The 25,178-nt window shown below is 42.0% G+C and overlaps 2 protein-coding genes across 6 annotated transcripts in view; both read left to right on the top strand.

Annotated features, from left to right (window-relative positions):
• Positions 1–8,046, top strand: part of VPS36 (vacuolar protein sorting 36 homolog) — a 31,437-nt gene extending 23,391 nt beyond the window's left edge. For all 3 annotated transcript variants that reach the window (XM_082700526.1, XM_082700525.1, XM_082700527.1), the window contains 5 exons: positions 944–1,009; positions 2,547–2,611; positions 3,112–3,196; positions 4,513–4,589; positions 4,675–8,046. In XM_082700526.1, the coding sequence (XP_082556652.1) occupies positions 944–1,009; positions 2,547–2,611; positions 3,112–3,196; positions 4,513–4,589; positions 4,675–4,768 (387 nt within the window). In that variant the 3' untranslated portion in view covers positions 4,769–8,046. The remainder of the gene's footprint in view (positions 1–943; positions 1,010–2,546; positions 2,612–3,111; positions 3,197–4,512; positions 4,590–4,674) is intronic.
• LOC309848640 (thrombospondin type-1 domain-containing protein 1-like) overlaps positions 4,513–25,178 on the top strand; it is a 34,854-nt gene continuing 14,188 nt past the window's right edge. For 2 of the 3 annotated variants that reach the window (XM_082700524.1, XM_082700522.1), the window contains exons 1-3: positions 11,278–11,462; positions 14,315–14,453; positions 18,735–19,700. In XM_082700524.1, the coding sequence (XP_082556650.1) occupies positions 14,396–14,453; positions 18,735–19,700 (1,024 nt within the window). In that variant the 5' untranslated portion in view covers positions 11,278–11,462; positions 14,315–14,395. Of the gene's footprint in view, positions 4,590–11,277; positions 11,463–14,314; positions 14,454–18,734; positions 19,701–25,178 lie in introns of those variants that run through there. The other variant, XM_082700523.1, reaches the window with a different exon arrangement.

Here is a 25,178-nt window from a genome sequence, read left to right as displayed (position 1 = left end):
TGTCATCCAGGCTCGTGTGTAAGCAGCCTTCACTCAACATTACTTTAAAGCAATCCCAGACATCGCATCACTTTGTAAACTTTTCAGTATGTAATTACAATGATAAACATGCTTTAGATGTAATTATAATCCCATTTCACACAGGAAAAGTGAAAAATAATTTTTTAGTATTTTCAAATATCTAGTTAGTATTCACATTTTCTCTTACAGTTAGTTTGTTCAAATCAGGATACCTTGCAATCGGTTGATTTTTCTCTCAATGCCTTTTTTTTTTTAAATTCCATGTTTCCCATTCTCTTATCTCTTTTTTCTATCCCACATAATGTATTTATTAAAGAAGCTAGTGGTTTATTTTATAGAGTGTCTCAGATTTTATTGATTTTATTTTGACATATTTCCCTGCCCCCTGTATTCCTTATAGACTGGAATTTACAGCTAGAAGTTCTTTTTTCTTTTTTTTCTGTTGAATATTTCATAGAGGGTGCTGTGCATTTTGATCAAGGGGTACATAATGCCTGTTTGTCTTTTTTTTTTGTGATGTAGCAGCAGCCCCTAATAGCTAGATAGTCAATAGCTAGTCAATAGCTAGATCTGTTAACTTCATTTGGGGTTACAGTGGTGATATTCCTGTTTAATTCCATAGTTTACTCATTTATTAGTTGTAATAACTTAAAACATTTCAATACACTTTTTGAAACGTGGTGTAGAGGCCCTCTTCTCATTGAAGTAAATGTTAAAACAATAATAATGATGTTAAAATCCAAATACTGAATTTGAAATGCTTCATGTATCTGACTAGGTTTTCCTGTGTGTATATTTAGTTTTTAAAGACTTCTTAGGAAGTTCTGTGATTCCTGATTTTACTCTGATTATGATTTTTGTTAAGAAATGCCAACTGCTTCTAATTATAACCTAATACTTGCTAAATTCCATATTTTAACAGGAACGAGGGGGAATAATGTCACTCACGGAGGTGTACTGTTTAGTAAACCGAGCTCGAGGAATGGAAGTAAGAATAGAACATTTAGATATTCTTTAACTAAATATAGACTTTCTTAATATAACACAAATTCCCCAAAGTGAATACAATTTGAGGAAGGGTTGAGAACACCAGAACTATCCCAGTAGTGGTGTGGTGTAGTACAAGAGTGCTCTACTGCCTTGGGATCTGAGAGGAAGACTCTGTCCCTTGTTTTGCCAGTGTTGTGCTGAGTGACCTGGAGTAGCTCACTGACCCTCACTGAGACTCGGTTTCCCTACCTTTGAAATGGGAATTTGGGTTGACTGATACCTTCTGGCTTTACTATTCTGTGTCCATACTGTCATTAATAAGCCTGTATATGATGTCTTTTCTCTGGGGTTGTCGAATGTTTTTAGATTCACTGGGTTGGAGACAGGTGGTGTGTGGAGAAGCCGGGGGAAAGCTGCCCTCCGCCACGGGCTCTGAATCAGCAGTGGCTGTTCTTTAACCCTCCTTGTCTCTTCACACCCATGTGTCCTTGGCCCCCCATGTCTGTCCGTGCACTCTTCATGCCCTTTAGTCAAACACAGTTTTGCGGTGTCAGTAGTCGCCTCTGTGCGAATAGCTCATAGACCTGTCCCTCCAGCGCTTACTGCAGCGCCGTATATTTGAGCCTCTGCTGTGTCTTCATCTGACTGGTCACCGTGAGTGCTATCAGTGAGTACTGACTATGAACCAGGAGCTCTGCACGCACTGCCCCATTCCTTCTCGTGGTACCCCAGAGAGGTAGCCTCTCTCACTCTGCCCATCAAGGGCATGATATGAAGATGAGGAAGTTGAGGCTCACAAAGATTCACTTATTTGACCAAGGCTGTGCCTTGGAAACAGTGGTTTGACAGGCATGTGGCCCCAGGCCGGGCTGCCTCTGGAGCCGTTCTGGGTGACTCAAAGCTGTACTTGTCAGCCACCATGCTGAGCTGATTCTTTAAGGTTGTGTGGTCTGGAAGGGTGGCCACTAGCTAGCTACATGTGACAACTGTGACCTTGCAATACAATTAATCCAAATGGAGCTATGCTAGAAGTGTCAATTATATACCACATGTAGGAGGCTTTGTACCAAATAAGAAGTTAAATATCTCATTAATAATTTTTATATTGATTATATATTGATGTTTTAGAATTCTTGGGTTAAATGAAACACCTGTGTTAAAATTAATTTCACCTGTTCCTTTTTATTTTATTAATGACTACTAATATTTTATTAATATTAAAATTACACACATGGCTTGTGCTGTTTTCGGTAAGATAGCGCTGCTTTGCTTCTTTATTAATTCTTTTTGCCTTACAGTGATGAAGCCACCTAAAATCCCTGATAGATGATAATTTTTATGTTTTTATTAAAAAAAAAATTTTTTTAACTAGACTCCATGGGCCAGCATGGAGCTTGACTCATGACCCTGAGATTAAGTCACAGATAGATGATAATTGTTAAGTTTCCTCTTGTGTTTTAGTGATCATTATAATTATATAACATCACTCTATTAATTTGCAGTGTAAACTGGATTTTTTTTTTTTTTCCTATTAGTTGCTCTCACCAGAAGATTTAGTGAATGCTTGCAAGATGCTGGAAGCGCTAAAATTACCTCTCAGGTAAAAGAACCTCTGCGGGAAGCTTGCCAACTAGAGCCACTGTTCCATACAGAGTAGACAGGAAGGGCCTGCTGGGCCTGCCGGGCCTGCCGTCTGTGTGGTGAGCCACCATATTGCCCCTCTTGGAATGAAATGAACAGAATTCACTTATCCTGGCTTCCCACCTTATCAGGGTTAGTGGTCCAAGTCTTGTTGACTTGGGGGCAGTGACAGAGGAATGTGGGCTCTTCCTAGGAGGTCAGAATTACCAGCCCCTCTGCTAGACATCTTGTGTTAGTTTCTGGAGATTTAAAAGTACAGATGTTCAGCTGTGCATTATATTTTCCTCTCCCCAGGTTCATTAAAGAGAGCCAGACATATTTTCTTCAGCATGTGGATTATAGTTCATACTTTCATTAAGTGCTTATTCGCGAGCTTTTTAGTTATGCTGTAGCTACACTTCCTTAGTGGGTGAAGATCCTAGATATTCACAGCTTTGTTCTCCCATCTGTGGTTTTTAGGCTCCGAGTTTTTGACAGTGGCGTCATGGTAATTGAGCTTCAGAGCCATAAGGAAGAGGAAATGGTGGCCTCAGCCTTGGAGACAGTATGTGAACCCCGTTTCCTCCTCATCAGTCTGCCCACCAAGACCTGAATGCCTAGCAACTTGAGAAACAGGATTTCCTTTTGAATTTAACTTTACTAAAAAGTAATGTTTGTAGACCCAATTAAAAACACCTATTTTTTTTTTTTTTTTTACTTTTTTTTACTAGTCAAGTACGGTAGTGAGAAGGGGGAAAGAGTAGAACAAGGAGTTCGATCTGTAACTGTAACTGTTCGATCTGTAACTGCTATCTCAACTGAATAATCAGTTGAGATAACTCACCACCTTCGGACTAGCCAAAAACACCCATTATTAACAGTGAATAAATATTAATCAAAATTACATTGTTCAAGTTTTTGAAACTTAACCAAGGAGAACTGGAATTCGTGAGGTGCTGTCTTTTTGTTTGAAGCTCAGTCTCACGGACAGGTTTTTAACTTTCTTGATCAGAATGTGACCCCTGACAGAATTTTTTCTTTGAGTAACACCTACGTAAGTGGTATTATAAAATATCAGAGGTTGTTTTACAGAATAATTGCTTCAAAAAATATGAAAAGCAGGGGTGCCTGGGTGGCTCAGTAGGTTAAGCGATTGCCTTCGGCTCAGGTCATGATCCTGGAGTCCTGGGATTGAGTCCCGCGTCGGGCTCCTAGCTCCACAGGGAGTCTGCTTCTCCCTCTGACCTTCTCCTTGCTCATGCTCTCTCTCACTGTCTGTATCTTAAATAAATAAATAAAATATTAAGGAAATACATGAAAAGCAGCTGTAGTTTAGATGGATTTTACTGGTCAAACTACTCCTATTACTTATTAGGAGACTTGAAATATTACTGCCTTCATAGCCTCTGTGGTGATCCTGTTTAATTTGAATAATTCGTATTTATTACACTTATTTTAAACTAGGTGAGGATGAGGAAGTTGAGGCTTAAGACTTGATATTTCTACCATATATTTTAAAGCTTAACCTTTATATAAGTTTCCTTTACTGGAGCATGAAATATGCACTCATTTAGAATTTGTTACATGTTCCTTTTTAGAATCTCAAAGAGTTCTTCTTCAGTTCAGTATAGAGCCTTCGTTACATTGTAGAGGGCTTCATCCTATTTGGGTATTTTTGGCTCTACTGTGTTTCTCTCGGTCCTTCCGCATTTGTAGAATTAAACACTAGAGAAGAGGGTTTAGTTCTATAGTGAATATTCTTTGGATTTGAGTAAGAAATTCGGTAAATTACTTCCTGAGTATCCTGGTAGACAGTCTCCCTAGGTGAGTACTTAGTTGGACTAAATTAACACATTTTTGTCCCTGCTGTGTTTCTGGTAGGTTTCAGAAAAGGGATCCCTGACATCAGAAGAGTTTGCTAAGCTGGTGGGAATGTCTGTCCTCCTGGCTAAGGAAAGGTAAGTGCAGTCCTTGCTCTTCCTTACCACTGTATTTGTGTTTCTGAATGGACAAATGATTGTGGTGTCCCCCCTTGATTCCTAGGTTGCTTCTTGCAGAGAAGATGGGCCATCTTTGCCGAGATGATTCAGTGGAAGGCTTGCGTTTTTACCCAAATTTATTTATGACACAGAGCTAAGGGTTTTTTGTATTTCAAATCCTTCTTGTTCACGTACTTGTATCGTGTAGACGTTGTAGGACATTGAGCTCAGAGTAAACCCTGATAAACTGAGAATTTCTGGAACTTTATACTATACTATACTATACTATACTATACTATAAAACCCTTTTAATTTCTCCCTAAATATTATGGTCCAGGAAGTTTACTTGTGATAAATATAGGAAAATACAGAAAACTGAAGGCTGCTATGAATTTGAAATCATGCTACCCTGAGAGTTTAACCTGAAATCTGGTGGATTTTAACTTGACCCTCCAATCTGACCTATTTTTTTTTTTTTTTTTTAAAGAAGGGGGTTTAGTTAATGGGGGAAGAAAGAAGTTGCATGTTTGGACAGGTTAGATCATTTTTCTGGTGTGACTAAAATTAACTGAGTTATAAACGAAGTTTGTCTCTGCATCTAATGTGCCCATTTGGGGAGGTGGCGTTCATGACGCAAGTCATAGCTAGAGTGTAGCTTAAGAACTGACAGCACAGGGACAGAGCATCAGACTGTGGGACACAGTATGGGGCTCCTTCCCTAAGGCCTTTTCTTTAGAAACACTCTTAAACATGTCTTCAACATACACCTTTAAAAAGGAGAAAATTGTATTCAATTTATGTATATATAATCTAACTTGTTCTTTTTTTCACATGATGATTTCATGGCTGGCATTTAAAGAATGTAACTATCTCGTTTTGTTGAAAAAAAAAATGCTGTGGATTTTGAAACTGAATTAACAAGCTGTATAGACACACCCAGGGATATGATTACAAATTTGGAAAGTAGAGGGCCAAGGAATTCCCTAGGATTGTGTGGGTGGAGGGGCCAGGAGAACCTTTAAGTAACTTAACAGGAACCTTGGTGCTCTTTGACCTTGAAAGCCAAGGACAGGAACCAAGAAGGTGAACAAGTAATCGGTTTCCTTTTCCTTCCTTTAATGAGTTTCAACAAGACACTTTAAAAAATCTTTCCAGCAATACTTTTTTTTTCTTTACCCCATACGTTAGAAGTTGTGTAGAGAAACTATCTCACTGAGAGCTATTACTGCGATAACAAAAACTGGCTCATATTGAATGTCGATTGCTTGAGTTCTAAAGTGGACTGCCTGACTTCCTACGTCATTGCTCTCCAGCGTATGGGGTGTTGGCATTACCTCAAACTCAGGGACCCCACAGGGACAGAAGGAGCCTCCCCTTCTGAAACTGTGTTGAAAATGGAAAGTAGGGATGGTTTTCGGCCAAGCCTCCAGAAGGGATAGTGTCTGTATTGAGCTAACGGTTGTGGCCAGCAGGAGGGGATACCCCAGCTCACAAGCTGGGATCCCATAGAGGTCACTGGGTGAGGTGGAGGCCACTGCCAGAGGCCACGACAGATGCCCTTTGGGGAAGGAAGTTGCAGGGATCCTCGGCTGCAGACCCAGGGAATCCCTACCACTGCAGCCAGATCCGGTCCCCTGATCCCTGCCTGCAAAAGTGACTGTCGCTGCTTCTCGTCCTCCAGCGTCAGGGGAACATCTTGGCCAAGGCCTCCTACCTGTCTTCATTTTTCAGACCTGTTGTTAATTCTGCAATATGATGACAGATCCCCTCATTTCCTCATTTCTCAGCCTCAGGTTTGTTTGGAGGGGTATTCAGTGTCCGGCTGCCCGTGTCGTGCAGGCCGTTGTGTAGACTCGTGTGTATATCACTGCTGTTTCTGGGTTGTACTCACACTGCTCTGGCACATGCATACACGCACATTCATATATGCACACACACACACACACACACACTTACACATACGATATCTCATCTGGCTAAGGCTTTTAAAAAATTACAAAGGTAAATAATAATCTATCTCAGTAGTTGGAGTGAGTTGCAACTAAGATTGTTTGAGCTATTGGATCTAGTTCTTAATGATTTGGATTCATTACAGCAGACTCCCATGGTTCAGTGTATTTATTTATATTAGTGTGACAACACATTAAAAAAAAAAGGAGCAATCTAAATTGTATAAAGACGAAGAGAAGTGACATGAATATATTTTGTAAATGTCATATTAATTTAAAAAGTATGATTTTACTGTTTTATTTTTAAAGTGGGCATTCTTCATTATTTCCAGACCTCTGTATGTATACTTTTTAATCCCCCCCACCTTTTTTTTTTTTTTTTTTTTGCCAAATAAAGTGTTGCAGAGGTTATGTTTAAATACAACCAATCAGGCCCTAAATGCAAAAAAAAATTCATCTTGGTGCTTATCACTAGTATAATTATTATTTTTGCTTTATTATCTTTGCTCTTAGGAGCATAAATTTGTTTGTAGCTTTACAGTAATGGAATTTTTCTAGTCACTGTCAAAAATATTTTTACATTGTACAAGTAAAGATTGTTTTCAGGGTTAAATGATTAGAATTAATGTATATAGAGTAAAATTACTGGAAAACTTTAAAGTGATTTTTTTCTTAATGTGTTCTTTTTAAAATACTCTTTGAAAAATATATGAAAGTGACAAACCTTTAATGAGAATAAGCCAGTATGTTAAGATTTTTTTCTTTATTTATGACCTCAAGATCTTACTGTTTTAGATTTTTAAAAAGAAAACAATGGGAAATGGCTCATGAACTGTTTTGGGGTTTTTTGTTTTGTTTTGTTTTAATTCTTGATGTGATGTCCATTGTTGACTGACCTTGTGTATTCACATGAATGTACTGTCTCTTGTTCCCTTTAACCAGACTAGCCTGAGCAGACATGGATTTGTCATGTCTTCATTCTCATGCTCTGCCCAGTAATCTCAGTGTTTTCCTTTTGGTATGGTAGAGTCACGACTCACAAGCTGTTTAGATTTTTAGACTGTGCATCAGAAGTAAATCAAGCATGCTGAAAATGATCCCTGAAAATTTCTTAAATTGCCAATGAAGTTCTCTGTATAGTCTTAAAATTAGAATCCCTGTGATACATAGATATGAATATATTATGAACATAGTAAATATATTATATACAATATGCAATAAAAATTACATAGCATCAGTAGACTTTTATAACACCAGTAACTGAACTATTTAAATGTGTGTCCTTTTTTTTTGTTTTTGTTTTTTGGCCACTAGGTATGCTTGAATTTATATAAATTTATGGTAACCCCACCCCTCATGATAGATCTCTTGTGAACTCCACAAGGGGAGAGAGTTTTATCTGGTTTGTTCATGGATATATTCTCAGAGCCCTAGAATAGGGCCTGGCACACAGTAAGCATTCAATAAATATTAACTGAATGAGTGAACTCTGATGTATTTACCTCTTTATAACCTGGCTCCATTTATCCTACCTTACTTCCCATTCAATTAAATGAAAAGAAAAAAAATTTAAAGTACATATTGGCTACGTGAGGAACTGTTTGGCCACTGGCGTGGGGGGTGGGGTTTAAATAGGATACAACCCTGCCTTTAGGAGGGTGGCCTAGTTGGGTACATAGACACGTGAGCAGTGTTCTCTGAAGATGGAAGGATGTGCTTGTCACAGAAGCAGCACGGGCACTGTGCTGGGGAAGGCAGGAGGAGGGTCCTGCAGTTCCGATGGAGAGATCTGGGAAGGCCATGTGGGAGAGGAAGGGCCTCATAAACTAGGCTCAGGAGGACCAACAGATTGTCAGTAGGTGGAAGGCGCTGGGTAGGGGAACAACATGAGGCATGCCCCTTCCTATCCCTGGGGCCTATTTCCTTACACTGCGCAGACTTGGCCTTTCTTTACTTTTCCCCATTGACTTACCACCTTCAGCCCAATAACCAGAATCAGACTTTGCTCCTTTCCACCTGCTTTAGAAAAATCTGTTTCCAGTATGTAACTCTACTATTTCTAAACTCTGTAATAGTTATGTTATCTGTCTCATTTATGGAACTATATCTTGTCTTAATGCCATAAGAAAAGAGAGGAATTGGGCTTCTTTAAAGTACAAGGATTGTCACATAACCGAATCTTTTAAATTTCTTCTGGCCTAGGTCAGTGATTGTACATGGTAGATTCCTAGTTGAGTATTAATACTTTAGTGATTTTTGGATTATAATGTGTCGTGAACTGACTCACAAACCTAAATCTGTCCTTTACCATCCACCCAAAGAGGCTTTTCATCCAGACCTGTCAGGGCTCAGCCTGTCTGAGATACTCTGTCTTATTCAAATTCCATGACATGGGGCATATCCACGATGTGGGAAGCACTCCAGAAAAGTCAGGTTGAAACACATGTAAGATCTTGTTATTACAGTGTGAAAAGTGGGTCATCTGTGTTGTTCCTAGAGTCCCGATAATCATGAGTGAGTTGAAGCTTTTCTCTCAGAGCAATATCTAAGGAAGTAAAGGATCTCTCCATGGATATAAAGGATACCAGCAAGATAGTAAATATGTTTACAGTTTGCGCAAGATTACTAGACCAGTCGCTGACCCAGAAAGAATTAAAGCTACCTTGACAGAAGCTTGTTTAGTTAATCCCAAGACCATGGAAGCTTTTCCCCCCTTCATGTCTACACCGCCTTCTTTTGGAAAAGATTATGCCTTAAGTGTGCAATAAAGACAGAAACTCAGTTTGGCAAGAATTCTAATTAAGGGAAAAAATGACCAAGTATTGAAATTACAGCTGTTACTTAAAAAATGTCCCAGCACATTGATCCAACCCCTTCTACCTACCTAGGTCCTCCCAAGTCCCAAAGGTGGATTTCCAGGGAGAGCATGTCTGAAAGGTTAATGCAGAGCAAGTTGTTTTCTATGTTTCATTTAATCATCATAAAACTTCCATACGACTGTTCTATGCCTTTTATAGTGGAGGAAAGAAGCGATTAAGTATTTGCCAAGGTTACTGAAGTAGGGCAAGAATTAATCTTAGCTTCCTCTAACTCCAAAACCCCATTCTTTTTTTTTTTCTTCACTTTTTAATTAATATGTGATGTATTGTTTCAGGGGTACAGTCCTATGAATCATCAGTCTTAACACAATTCACAACACTCACCATGGCACATACCCTCCCTAATGTCCATCACCCAGCCACCCTATCCTTTCCCTCCACCGCCCAGCAACCCTGTTTGTTTCCTGAGATTAAGAGTTTCTTTTTTTTTTTTTTTAAGATTTTATTATTTATTTGACAGAGAGAGATCACAAGTAGGCAGAGAGGCAGGCAGAGAGAGAGGAGGAAGCAGGCTCCCTGCTGAGCAGAGAGCCCAACGCGGGACTGGATCCCTGGACCCTGAGATCATGACCTGAGCTGAAGGCAGCGACTTAACCCACTGAGCCACCCAGGCGTCCGAGATTAAAGAGTTTCTTATGGTTTGTCTCCCTCCCTGGTGCCCTTTCCTCCCTACTCCCCCCCACTCACCGCCCACACTGCCTCTCAGATTCCTCATATCAGAGAGATCATATAATTGTCTTTCTCTGACCTATTTCACCAAAGCCCCATTCTTTACATTGAGCTCTTGCTTTCAAAAATGCCAAGGACTGTAGCATATATTTGAAAAGATATCTCAACTTGGACTGATGAATGGACGTTGGAGTAGATACTTTCTGTCAGTAAAGCCTTGGATGGATTTAATTAGTACTGCTAGTATTAATTATTGGACAGGATAAGTGCTTAGCAAATTCATTATCTCAGCCAACCTCTGATAACTGATAGTTGAGTAATTGCATTACCTTTTAAAAGATTAAGTGATAGATTCAAAAACCTGCAAATGCTTTACTTTTAAGTTTTAAAAATTGAGGTAATATTTACAGTGAAGTGTACATATCTTAAGTTGGAGGTATTTTAACAAATGTATACTAAATCCATGTAACTCAACACAGCAGTCAATAGAACATATCTGCTGCCATCCCCCTGGGGCCTCTTTCCAGTCACCTGCTCTCTGGAGGCCACTCCTGCTCTGATTTCTGTTACTGCACACTTAGTGGTGTCCGTTAAATGGGCTGTTTTGTATAGAAGAAAAGCAAATGGTAAACTGTATTCACGGGACAGTGGACTGAAAAGCACGGCTGTGAAGCTGGAACTCTTATCCTCCAGTATTCTTGTAAAAAGACAACTGCAATACTTGAGAATTAAGGTGTCATTTTTTAAATTTAGCCAGCTCTGGCTGCGGGGAAAGAAAAATCTAAACGAAGATGCGCTTTGCCTGAACTGTTCTCTTTTGAGACTCTTCAAGGCCATTTGGGCAACCCAGTTTACAGCCCACCAGCGAGGCCACTCGGATGGCTCACTTTTGTGGTTCCCCAGAAGAAAGGACCCCAGGGGGAGAAGTGATTGGATCGGAACGCGGGGAGACTGCGGCTCGCCCTGGGCCCAGGCCCTGGCCGTGGGTGTACATCGGGGCTGAACCCGGCCCCCCGAGGGCCCCCTCTCCCCACCCCATCCCCCCAACCCGCAACTCCCCACTCCGCGGCCCCGGCCGCGCGCAGGAGGAAAGATGCACTGCCCAGAGCGGGCGGGGCTGATTTCGCCAGCCGGCCGGGCCCCCGCCCTCCGGGGCCGTCCTCCCCGCGCCGTCGGGGGCGGGCCCGGGTGGGGCCGCCGCGGAGCGGAGCGCCGCCGGCCTGGGCGAGTAGTCCCGGGACGCGGGATGCTCCGCACGCTACCTCCCGGCCCCTGAGGCCTCCCGCCTGCCCGCCTTGTCACCTCGCCGCCTCGCTCACCCCGGCTCCGGCCCCGGCGCCCGCCAGACCTGAGAGGTAGGAAAGAGCCTGCCGCCCCACCCCCGACCCCTAGGGCACTGCTGTGCGGCGCGGATCCCCCGCGGCTCCGCTGGGTCGGACCATGCCCCCCGGCCCCTGCCGGCCCCACTCTCCCGGCAGGCTGAGAGTGCAGGGTGGCGCTGCACCCTGTTCCTCGCCGTTGGGGGCTCAGCCTTCGCCCCAGGGAAGCGCTTTAGAAAGCGTCCGTCTGCGCGTCTCGGTGTCCCGGCTCCGCAGGTGTTGCCCAGAGACAAGCTGCCCGCAGACGGGCGGGGAGCCCGAACGGTGGGGATCCTTGAAGGACAGCGTCCTAGGGTACTCCGCGTGTCAGAACAAATTTGTCCCTTTCCAAAGAGAAATCCTTTCTGGGGTACAAACTATGAGGTTTAAGCAGTTCAAAACGGCCCTCATTTTATGAGAGCTTTGGGCTGAGGACTTGGGCAGGGCCAGATTTCCAGGCATGAACTTGACTCGTGGGCCTTTGGGAAGCTGTAGAAGCGGGCAGCCTACAGCCTCTCTAGGGAAGCTGCATCCAATCCCTGGGACCAGGGCAGAGTCCACTGTACTGAATATATAAATAAAGCCTGTTTACACGAGCTGCTTTGGAACTAGGGATTTCCTGCTAATAAATATTAGTAGTAGATAGATATGCACGAGCTTGTCTTTGTCAGAAGGGACAAAATCACTTTGCTTCCTTTTGTTTTCCCTTTTATTTGATAAATCAATTGTCCCAAGAGACTTTAGCTTAATTCCTTTTCTTTTTCTGCAGCAATGAAGACACTGTAGGGATTTATCTTAGCCGGTTTCAGCAAAAACATAGGAACTGAGCCTGGCGTGATGCCATTAGCCACTGAGAATATTGACTGCCTCTTACCCTCTAGCTGATGCATTTGGAATCTTTCTGCAAATGTTTATGTGTGACTCCTATAGAGGAGTATTTCTAAATGTGCATAAAAGAGACCTAAGTTTTTATCTTCTCAAAATGATTCTCAAGCCAAACATTGTAAGTAGCCAGTCCTGGTATTGGGAACAACGTGTTGGAAGAAAATAAGCAAACAAGGTAAAAAGAAAGAGAGAGGGGAAGGGAGGAAGAAAATGAGATTTTTTTTTTTTTTTTTTTTTTTACTTTCCCCAAATATAGTGCTTTTTATCCAACATTCCATTCCATTGTGGGTTACTCTGTTCAGGTCTTTAAATTAGTAATTGAGCTAGTAAAAACTAAGCATTTATTTTCAAAAGCTTAAGAATATTTTTAAAAAGCCATATTGTGATTTTTAGGTAGTCTGGTTTATTTTATATTTCTACTTAGTTCTAAATACAGATTATCACACTATTCTTTGTTTTATTGGTAGAAGAAAAATGTGTTACAATCACAAAATCAGTAGTGATTTGGGTCTTCTTTGAAAAATGATTGTCAGGGAAAAGCGAACATTCTGGGAGAAGCCAGTTCAACTTTTGGGAGCTGGGGAATGCTTACTTCTCCAAACTGTGATTTCTGAGATCAGAAACTCAAAAGGATACATTTTATTGCCTTAAGTGCCTAGGCTTGCCTGGGAGATACTCACCTGCTGTGTTTGGCTACATTTCCCATCCCAAGTTCAAGGAAAGGATTGGATCAAGTCTATGCCTAATCCCAGAAAAATGGAATTTTCTTTTTTGTTAGGGAGCAGAGGGGAGGGACCCGCTAATCATCTGCCTAATTACACTTCAAATATCTGTTTCCCTTTGAGGAAATACAGTGTTTCCTTTGTTCAACCAACTCCCATTGAAAGAAAGCTAATAGAGACACATCAGTTTTCTTTCCATTGAATTTTCGATTATTTCATCAGTCCTTTTAATTCCAGTAATTTCTGTCTTTTCTGAAGAGATGCGTATTTGAAGTATAGTATCTTGTTAAAATATATTAACTGTGGGTAATGGGGGTATGTAAAATGTATATTAAGAAAATATATAGTTGGTTATGTTTATTAGCTCCTCACTTATTAGACTAGTATGAAAAATTGGCAAGTGCCTTTGATTCTTATTCTACAATCTAATAGTCTGTTCCTATCAAATTAAATACCTCCTCCCACAAATCATTCGGAAGCACAGGTCAACAAGATCTTTCCTGCCCTCTTAGGTGGTCTGGGAAGATAGCTGCACGAAATCATCAATGTCCCGATGCATACTGATTTTAGCAACAAGTATTGGGAAACTGACTGAAGATGATAATTGTTATTTATCTGTTTTCTCTTTGGAGTCCCCTAAAAGAGGAAAGACAGTATCACATGGAGTTCACATTTAATTGCAATACACCGGGTATCTTTTTGAAAGGCTTGATAGTTTTGATACAGCTCCCAAGCATTAAGAAATGAAGGGATCCAGATAACATACCACTTGTGCAAGAAAGACAGTGGTTGTTAAGTCCATTGGTAGAAGAGAGCCTGGTCTGTACAGCAGGATGCAAAATGAAAATCTGGCAGAATTTTAGCAAATGGATAGGTATGAAATGCTAAGGAAATAAACAGGTGAAAATGTATTATCCAGATTGGCTCTTAGCTTTGATGAAATTCAGCAAATAGCAAACTCTCCACTTAAGCATGTGTTATGAAGATAAGAGGCTTGGTGTTTTGCAAAGATAATTTCAGTGTTGAGCACACTTGAATGTTCCTAACAGGTGCATTGTAATGTAACAAAAGGTACACGTACAATTACAAATCATTTCCCCAGGGAAAATTAGAGTGCTCCTTACTTTCTTTTCAGTAGCACCTATGAAGTTTGACTTATTAGAATGGTTTTGCCATAGCATGATTACTATTTTATAAATCACATTGAACAGAGGCATCATTTCTTTGGGATTCTAATTTCAGGTGTTTATGAAAAAAAATTTCACAGTTTGGATGTGAGAAAGGACATGAGGAGACCAAAGGCCTGGGATTTTGCTAATCAGAATGAAACAAATGTTGAAAGACTTTTCAAATCTATTGTTGGTGGTACTCTGTGACTACGGTGAGTATCGTAAGTATGCTTCATGCTCTCAGTATCGATGAAGAAATGTAAATGTGAGGTTTATATAAATGCATGGATGTTGATGACTCTGGGGGGTGGGTGCAGTGGCTACAGTGCGGTACTTTTTAAACTGGGTTCTCTTAAAATTCTGTATTTATTGATTAAAATTTCCCTTTAAATATATTTTAAGTCTTAAAAAGAATAAAAAACAAGTCGCTTTCATTTAAACAAACTGGAGACAACATGTTGTGTTCTCTTTGACTGATTTCCTAGTATTTCAGTATTATACATTTAAACTCCACTCACACACATGAAATTATGTTTTTAAAATTGGGATTCTCTGTAAGATTCCATGCTCCTGGAGAGCTTTGCTGTTAGAATATCTTTGGAGCCAGTCCAAATTTCAGTCCTTGCCAGTTGTATACCTTAGACGAGGTTCTTGTTAGCATCATGGGGTTGCTGTGAAGATAAAATAAGAAAGGCGAGGCACCTTGACTGCCTGAGCAAATAGCAGGTGCTCACCATTACTCTTCTTTATTCAATTTGTTTCAACTAAAAATATAGTTCATTATTCAAAGAGTTTTACACAACTGCTGAATGAGCAGATTTGATATTATAAAACTTGCTACTTTTCTTTTGATGATTGCCAAGTATTTCAAAGACTTCTAGGCAGTCCATTGTTTAAGAGTGGAAATTGTTTTCAAATTGATCAAGAAATGTGATCCAAGGGATAGAGAATCCTGGCTTGTGTGGTATCAGGGGAGCATCCATTTAAAAGGACCAGTGTGAGGGGTGCCTGGGTGCCTCAGCCAGTTAAGCGTCTGTCTTTGGCTCAGGTCATGATCTTGGGGTCCTGGGATTGAGCCCCGTATCAGGTTCCCTGCTGATCAGGGAGCCTGCTTCTCCCCCTGCTTGTGTTCTCTCTCTGCCAAATAAATAAATAAAAATCATAAAAATTTTTTTAAAAAAGGACCAGAGTGTGTCCAGTGAATCTTCTCCCTCAACCTTTTCTTTTTAAAAAGTTTATTTAAGCAAGAAGATGCTTGATTTGCTGAAAATCAATCTGAGATTCAATGATCTTAATATCATTTATCCCTCCTTAAAAACAGATCACTCTGCGTATAAGAGCCTCATACAAAAAATTATAAAAAGGTCTTGGATTTCGTAATGATAAAGACTTCAGGATTTGCCATTTTCACAAAGTCTGCAAGGATGTTTGTTATTGTGGAAAGCAAGTATCTTACTGGAGTATAAGAATAAAAGTTCAACGAGCATAAAACAGAGCATAGAAGTTGAGTGTACATGCTATGCTGCTAATAGAAAAGGAAATATTTTCCTAGACCTGGGTTTTTCCCACTTCTGCATTTGATATTGATCAAAATATACCATTAGCAGTTGTTTTTTAAGCAACATGCTTATATCGAGATATCAGTTACTTAAATATAATAAAGGAAAGGGGAGAACGGAATTGAAAGAGTAGAGAAAACTATACTGTAAGAGCCAGAATGTGGTACACCCACATTGCTGTTTTCTAAATGAGGATGTATTCTCGTCTATAAAATCAGGAGTTCTGTAGTGAAGTAGCAAATTCTCTCTTCAGTACACACCTGCTCTCTGAGCTGCTGAAACCCATCAATTGTATCTTTTTTCTCCACTACTGACTGGGCATGTGTGTCTTTTTCATTGATCGGCTGCCCATCAAATCGGAGTCTGATCTGCCTCCCCCTCCACTATCCCTATCATCGACCATAGGCTTTGTCAGTTAACTAAGTGATGTGTGGTCTCCATCTTAAAGTACATCAAAAACCATCCTGCCCCACGAGATTCAAATTAACCTGACTTTGGTTCTCAGTCTTAACTCCTTCCTTGGGCTGCGGTGAGTGTTAGAGTCTCTTTGGTTGCTGTTTACAAACAGGTGCTGAGTGGGCTCTGAACCAGGCACAGGCTCCCCCAGAATCAGCTACCTTCCTCAACTTTAACTCATCTCCTCCGAAACGGACTATCTTGCAGCTTCTGTTTTGACTAAAGGAAAAAAAAAAGGAAAAAGAACTTTATTCTATTTTGGTTTTCAAGCAGATGATCAAACATTTCAGGTCCTTCCAAGTTTCATATATTTTATTTCATGTCTTCTTAAACAAGAAATGGGTAATGTGATGAACTATTTAAACACAAAACAATACCTCTATGTGCCAGTATATCCACATGCTGATTCTAATGATCATTAACTGAATACATGCAAGGGAATATTTAAAGATGACCAGCCCAAGTAATACCCTGAGGCTCTTTGGACATATATATGATATAGTATGATATGTGTATATTATGTAAGATAATAATAAATTAATACTTACACATGTTATTTTCCAAGCCAAAAGAGCCCTGCAGTGTCTTAAATCTAGAAATGTTTCTTACCCTAGCTATGGGCCAGCTGATTGTTGCACTGCCAAATTCTGTCTCCTTTGATATGTATTTGGATCAAGTTCAAAATAGAAACAAGGATTCCTGTGTGTCTGTGGTTTTTCCGCTCTTTACTTCAGCTGCTCTCATGGGTCTCTTTTTTAAAAAGATAGGATTGATGTTAACTGAGTGATGCTCGTGGGCTAGAAGTCATCTATCGCATCTAGGCTGGTCTGGGATTCAGTGTAATTAAAACTGGCAAGGACAAGCCTGGGTATGTCATAAACATTCACTCTGTCCCTTGAGCGACCGGTGCAGAATAAAGTGTCAGCATTTCTCATCCATCTACAAATTTCTGCTTTGTACAAACCAACGACACTGGTTCCATTACTGGTGAAAATGCTTAAGTACTTGTCTTGAATATCAGAAAATGATGACTTTGAAGATACTTAGGGTCTTCCATTTTAAGGAATCAAGAGCAGTTTGTACAGCATCATTTAAATCAAGTTTTCTCATGTTACTATGTATCCATTTCCTCCAAATTATCTAAACACCATAATGTGATTTTTTTAAAATTTGAGATAGAGAGTAAGAGAGAGAGCATAAACAGGGTGGGGGGTGGGCAGAGGGAGAGGGAGAACCAGGATCCCCCTGAGCAGGGAGCCTGATATAGGACTCTATCCCAGGACCTGACCCGAAGGCAGATGCTTAATCAACTGAGCCACACGTGTCCCCAGGATATGATTTTTTTTTTTAAAGATTTCATTTATTTATTTGATAGACAGAGATCACAAGTAGGAAGAAAGGCAGGTAGAGAGAGAGAAAGAGGGAGGCAGACTCCCTGCTGAGCAGAAAACCCCGATGCAGGGCTCGATCCCAGGACCCTGAGATCATGACCTGAGCTGAAGGCAGAGGCGTTAATCCACTGAGCCACCCAGGCACCCCCAAAATATGATTAAAAAAAAGATTTTATTTATTTATTTGACACAGAGAGCAGAAGAAGGGGGAGGGGGGCAGCAGGCAGAGGGAGAGGGAGAAACAGGCTCCCCACTGAGCAGAGAGCGCCACATGATGCAGGGCCCAGAGCCAAAGGCAGACTCAGCCACCCAGGGGCCGCTAGAATATGCTTTATTTAAAAAGGGGGGAAAAAAGCTCACTTGAGTGAATTTGAAGATCTAACTTAATTGGCTTAATTAAGCAATTCATGAATCGGGCAGCATCCCATCTAGCAAGCATAGATGGCCCGAGGAGCTGTACAAAATGGAAAGTTTTATAGGAAGGAGGGTGGGGCAAGAAGTTAGTAGCAAAAGAACAGAAAGGAATGTTTCATGCCAGGATGTCTTCTTTCTGTGTGTTGGGGTTGGGGGGGTGTTGGGAGGTGGCCCTCAGGTTTTTTTTTTATCAAGGAGGTAACCTCACCAGTGCAGATCAGGAAATTTGAGATGGACTGTGGCCTTGGGTTAGGTTGAAGCTGTAATTAAGTCCTGGTTCTCTGTCCTGGGAGGCTTGTTTTCTTTTTAACAGATTAAAATGAGAGAAGTGGGGTACGGATTTCCATCTTGAGACCCGTCTGTTGTTGTTCCTGATGTATAGACTGTTCATTGCCAAGGTGTGACATTGTTGAGTGGGGTGCGTTCAGGGTATTGCTTGTGAGATTTGCTTTCAACATAACCATGATAGCTGAAGACCAAGGCCCAGAGCCGCTTTAGAACGGGAACTGCGCGGGGCCCAGCTCCCGGGATTGGCTCACAGCATCATTGCACCTCCTCTCTGGCCGAGGTCAAACTCCTCCTCCTTATGAGCAGAATGCTGTTTTCTTCAATGTCACCGGTGGTGCTGCTCAGAGATCTCTTTGTAAAATTGACTCTGACCATTTCGTTTCAGTTCTTGGAGAAGCTGAGCATCTCCTCTTGGAAAAGCCAGGCCATGTAGCTCTAAGCAACAACACGGTGTCTGTGGATTTCCGGCGTTTCGGTGGTGCCAACGGGACACTGCGCAATGTGTCTGTCCTGTTGCTGGAGGCCAGCACCAATCAGACGGTGACTGCCAAATACCTCCTGACCAACCAGTCCCAGGGAACACTGGAGTTTGAATGCTTCTACTTCAAGGAGGCTGGCGACTACTGGTTTACGATGGCTCTGGAGGCGGCCCACAATGGCACTCAAGTCAGCCACTGGGAGCAAAGAGCCTTTCTCAAGGTCGAATGGCCCGTCTTTCACATTGACTTGAATAGGACGTCCAAGGCGGCGGAAGGCACCTTCCAGGTGGGCCTTTTCACCCATCAGCCACTGTGCTCCTTCCCTGAGGACCAGCCTGACATCTTGGTGGACGTCATCTTTACCAACAGTCTGCCCGAGGCAAGAACAAGTCCAGGTCAGCCGCTGGAGATCAGAACCAGCAAGAGGACAGAACTCTCTCAAGGTCAGTGGCTTCAGTTTGGCTGTGCGCCCGTGGGGCCGGAAGCCTACGTCACGGTGGTGCTGAAGCTGTTTGGCCGAGACTCGGTCATTACCTCCACAGGACCCATTGACCTGGCCCAGAAATTTGGATACAAACTGGTAATGGCACCAGAACTCATGTGTGAGTCCGGGGTGGAGGTGACAGTCTTGCCCCCACCGTGCATCTTCGTCCAAGGAGTGATCACGGTCTTCAAGGAGGCCCCCAGACGCCCTGGGGAAAGGACCATTCAGCTAGCTGAAAACAGCCTGACCTTGGGAGAGAGGAGAACCGTATTCAACTGCACTTTGTTTGACATGGGGAGGAATAAATACTGCTTTGACTTTGGCATTCCAAGCAGAAGCCATTTTTCCACAAAGGAGAGGGAGTGCATGCTAATTCAGAGAAACATAGGTTGGTATTGAAATTTTGAAACTTTTTAAAGCAAACTGGTGCCTCCATGCAATCAAAATTATTCTTCTGAGTTTCATTGAACTTAAGTTTCTGTGAACTGTACCATTCATCTTTCTGGTTCACTCCTCATAATATCCGACATGGCCTTACTCTTACCTGAAAAATTAGGACTCATGGGAAGCTGACTCAGCTCACCGCTTACTTCCCTAGGTCTCAGTTTCCCTGCTAGTAAAACAGGGATCATAGGAGCATCTACCTCTGAGAGTTGTGAGAATTGAATGAAATATGTGCGCACAGTTCTCAGCATAACACCTGGCCTAGAGGAGGCACCAATAACTTTAGCCTCTATTGCATTTTATCTTAAAATGTTATATTATTACATCATATGGCAAATCTATGGTAGGTATGAGCAGAATTCAAAGCTAAATCTCAAATTGTATTTGGTTGGCTTCTGGCTTCCTCTCGCTGAGCGTGTCTCTTTCCCGTTATATCCTTCTTTGCCGGAATGAGTCTCTGTAGAAGTGAGATTTCAAAGCAAGATTTCTACAAACTTTACACTCTACGTTCTTTGTGTAATGCCCTATCTAATCACAAAGAAGTGGGGTTATTACAATTCCATCCATGCCCCGGGCCCCTCGTTGCAGTTCTTTTCCTTTTCCTGGGTGCAAGCCTGGTCTTGGCAAGAGATTCATCGGGCAGAAATTGTCTGGTTTGCTTATAGCTTCATCCCCGCTAAGCTCCAGGCCCCCCGAGGGCCCAAGCCTCTGACTGTGTCTGGATCTCCAAGTATTTCTTGCTTCAAATTCACCCATCTCCTCACCTTAGAAGTCCATTTTCTTTGACTTTCTCTGCACCCCCTAGTCATCTCCTGGCTTGCATTTACCTCTCCATCCAGTCTAAATTCCTTGGCCCATCCCTACCTATCACATGTCTCCTATCAAGAGCCTAAACTCCTCTGCCCTCTTTTCCTTCTGATGCATGAATCCGGCCATCTCCTGGCCGCCTTTGGCACACGAGCTGCATGGACGGTCACATCCAGGTGGGTTATGCCTCCCCCCTCAGCTGGACCCTCCATGCTGCCCGACCAGCTCTGCCCCCGTTCTCTAGAGCAGCTCCCCTCAGACCTCAGCCCCTCCCCCATCTTGACTTTCAGAGCTGAGTTTGTTTCCTGCCACCCAGGGCACCTGGCCATCAAGAACGAGCTCCTTCAACCTCCCACCAAAATGTCTGTAAGCCTACATCCATTGGTCTCCTTTATTGTCACCATGGAAGGAGTGTCACCCCTCCAATGCAAGGTCAGCCTTCTCCTCCACTGTGGATCCCAGTCCCTCGGCTCCTATCCGGAATCCTCTGTTAATCATCATCCCCTCTCTCTCCTCCGTCGAACAGTCCTTTAACAGGCTCATGGCCAACAGCCTTGAAATACCTAAAAATATCTCAGTCCTGTGACATCACCCTGCTTCCCTCCCGGGATTGGCTTCCTCGCTTCCCTCCCACTTCCTTGACTGTTCTTCATGGTTTCCCTTGCCGGCCAGTTCCACCACCTGGGCTCATCTGTTAACTGCTCACTTCTTATCTTAAACTAGATCCTGTTTTTTCACTTTTTTTAAAAGATTTTATTTATTTATTAGAGAGAGAGTGTGTGCATATGAGAGGGGGCAGGGTCAGAGGTGGAAGCAGGCTCCCACTGAGCAAGGAGCCTGATGCAGGACTTGGTCCGGGGACTCCAGGATCATGACCTGAGCTGAAGGCAGTCGCTTAACCAACTGAGCCACCCAGACGCCCCACTTTCTTCACTCTTCATGCACCTGTTAGGTGAGCACCATTCTGAGACTGACCACTCCACCTGGGTATCTCTTCCCAGCATCTAAGTGCTGCTGCATAGCTGCCCCCCTCACATGTCTCTTGGGCATCTCGGAGTAATTAGACTCATCATCTTACCCCCACAACCTGCCCCTCAGTACAGGCCTTAGCCACCATTTCATTTCAAAGCAGAAGCCCAGCGGTCTTCCTCTTCTTTCTTACCTCCTATAAATAATAAATCACCAAGTCCCATGGGTTTTGGCTCCTTGGTGTCTGAATCTTGGTTTCAACCTCCGTCATCCCTTAGCTAACCTACGGCAACAGATTCCTCATTGATTCCAATCCTGCTACTGTCCGCCTCACTGTGTCACTGCAGGCAGAGGGATTATTTAAAATTCAGGTCAGCTGAGGCTGCATTTACTTGTTGGTCACCAGGGCACCTGGGTGGCTTAATGGGTTAAGCCTCTGCCTTCAGCTCAGGTCGTGGTCTCAGGGTCCTGGAATCGAGCCCGACGTCGGGCTCTCTGCTCAGTGGGGAGCCTGCTTCACCCTCTCCTTCTGTCTACTTGTGTGTCTCTCTGTCAAATAAATAAAATCTTTTTTTTTAAAGATTTTTTTTATTTATTTGACAGACAGAGATTACAAGTAGGCAGAGAGGCAGGCAGAGAGAGGAGGAAGCAGGCTCCATGCTGAGCAGAGAACCCGATGTGAGGCTCAATCCCAGGACCCTGGGATTATAACCTGCGCTGAAGGCAGAGGCTTTAACCCACTGAGCCACCCAGGTGCCCCTAAATAAATAAAATCTTAAAAAGAAAATACCTGCCAGTCACCTCACTTGACAGGAGGATGAGAATCCACAGGACCCCTATGGTCAGGCTACCCAACCAATAGTCGCCATTTCTGGGCTGGGGTCTCCACTCGCCTTTGCCTGGTTGACATTAACCTGTCCCCCAAGTCTCCACTTGGGTTACTCTTCCTTGACCCCACACTAGTTAAATTCCCTTGCTGTAAAGCCAGCCCAGCATCCTTCATGCCTCTGCATGGCATCAGTTGTTTCTGTCATGGCTTGTTCCAGGTCTTTCTCCCCATGCCCCCCACCCTCAAGCCCACTATCCTCCTGACAGCGGGGGTTGGGGGAGAGCTCTTTTGGTGTGAAAAGGCTGCTTGTGCTACCATGAAGCTATTTATGATATTTGACCCACTTAGCCTACCTGCACATGAATAGGTGCTCAATACAGGTTTTATTAAAGTGAAAATCGAACGCTAATTTGGCTGCTGCTGGTAGTAGTAAGAGAACTTGTACTCAAGTAATATAATCATTCAAGATAGATTTGCCTTTTCAAAAGACGTTACTTGTTAGGAGAAGAAAATCTAACTGAATTTAGTGGAAGCAAACCTAGGGAAATAAAGATATTGGGGTCATTGGTTTAAAGACATTGGGAGCAGGAGGTCTGCTTTGTGGTTCTCCCAGCTATTGGGGTTTCCACAGATTCTTCTACTTGTCTAAGGACTTGAGTTCCCCGCCCCGCCCCCCAGCAGCAGGGACAAGACAGGAGTGTGACCACCCACCCATGGCTCTGACTCCAGCTATCCAGCAACATTTATGCTAGCAACAGGGACCTCAAGGCCTTCTTGTGTTCTAGTCTAAGCATTTCTAACTAAATCTTGTTCTCTTCTTTTCATTTTCCACTTAAATTGACAGTTGACTTTTTTTGGCAGATGGTATCATTCAGGGACCCCAGTGAACCCACCATGACTTGTGTGAACCACTGCCCCACTGATTTATTAGTTCCTTTCAAAAATGGAGTATGTGTTTGATATGTGTGTCTCTTTTTCCAAATATGTCTTCAGGGCTTGAGACAGTATGTAAATAACAACTTAATATATAAATATATAATAGGTTTTATATAATACATATTATATAATATATATAAAATAGAAAAAATATATATTATATATAATAGATGATATATAATAGATGTTGCCACAAATGATTTTTTATGATCTTCATTTACCCTACTTAGTGTGAATGTTTCTACTTTTCTCTACAGAAATATTAATGTGTTTGGTAATGGGATGCTGCCTGAGATCCTGCCAGGGAAGTGTTAGTAGTACAGAATGGTAATATAGGACACAGCACTTAGTATCTTATAAAAATAAATTCAGAAATCCTAAATTATGAACACATCTGCCCAAGGGTTTCAGATAGGAGAGTAATTAAATTTAGGATAAAACTTTTTTTTTTTTAAAGATTTTATTTATTTATTTGACAGTTGGAGATTATGAGTAGGCAGAGAGGCAGGCAGAAAGGCAGGCAGAGAGAGAGGGGGGAAGCAGACTCCCTACTGAGCAGAGAGCCCGATGCGGGGCTCTATCCCAGGACCCTGAGATCATGACCTGAGCTGAAGGCAGAGGCTTTAGCCTACTGAGCCACCCAGGTGCCCTAAGATAAAACTTGATAATTAATGATAGAGGGTATAAAGTCATAGTCACATAGTTTTTTTATTTTTAGCTTAGTTTTTTTTTTGATAAATGAAAAGTGTATATATTTAATATATAGTTTCCTTGATAATTTAAATTTTTAGACTATCTTGTTTCTGTACTTAGATGGTCTTATTTTTCCTTCAAAATGACTGACAAGAGCTTTTTACTAAGAACAAGAGAACTATGAACCCTGTCGTTTTCTTTCTATTCACAGATTGTGTGTTATCTTTAATTGTCTGCCAGAATCCTTTTAAGCTACTCGTCCACTTTGTGATTACTTTACCTAAAACTGGAAAACTTAACGGTTTTCTGAAAGTGAAACAGTAAATCCTTCTGAAAGTTAACTTTTCTTTTGGCATTCCTTAGGAATGTCCTTTCAGGATATGTGACATAATGGGTGTGATCCTCTGACATAATAAAGCTAATGTTTATTTAGTGGATTACATTGCATCAGGTGCTGCTCTAAGTGATCTATAAATATTAATCTGTTTAATCTTCATAACAACCTTTTGGTTTAGATTTATTATTTTGTCACTTTCATGGGTGAAGAAATGGAGGCACAAAATTACGTAATTTGCCCGAAGTCGATGGTAGTTAAGTGGCTAAACCACTCCTGGTGCTTGATTGGCTTTTTCCATTATTCTGTACTGCCTCCCGTACAGTCAACCGTCAACTCATGAATTACACAATATAGAGCTTTTAGAGTGAAAGAAGTTATAGTATTTCCTCCTCATCTCACTGGTTTATCTTGTGCTGTCCACCCCTCTTGATAGACACATAACACACTTTGGAATCCACTGGCTCAGGCATAAGCCTGATTCAGCCATTATAAGGGAGCCTTTTTTTGTGCACAGAAAATCCGAACTGCTTATCCAGGTGACTGCTCCTTTTGCTGCTTTTAGTTACTCACTCTTGCCTATAGAAACTTTCTTATAAGCATGTTTTGCGGGGCGCCTGGGTGGCTCAGTGGATTAAGCCGCTGCCTTCAGCTCAGGTCATGATCTCGGTGTACTGGGATCGATCCCCGCATCGGGCTCTTTGCTCAGCGGGAGCCTGCTTCTCTCTCTCTCTCTGCCTGACTCTCTGCCTACTTGTGATTTCTCTCTCTGTCAAATAAATAAATAAAATCTTTAAAAGAAAAAAAAAGCATGTTTTGCTTAGTTGCTTTAGTTTTTGAGCAAAATGTCTTCC

The sequence above is a fragment of the Mustela nivalis genome (assembly GCF_964662115.1).
Source record: "Mustela nivalis genome assembly, chromosome: 15".
NCBI lineage: Eukaryota > Metazoa > Chordata > Mammalia > Carnivora > Mustelidae > Mustela > Mustela nivalis.
The sequence above is the reverse complement of the archived record's forward strand: the minus strand, read 5'-3'. Positions and strand labels throughout refer to the sequence as shown.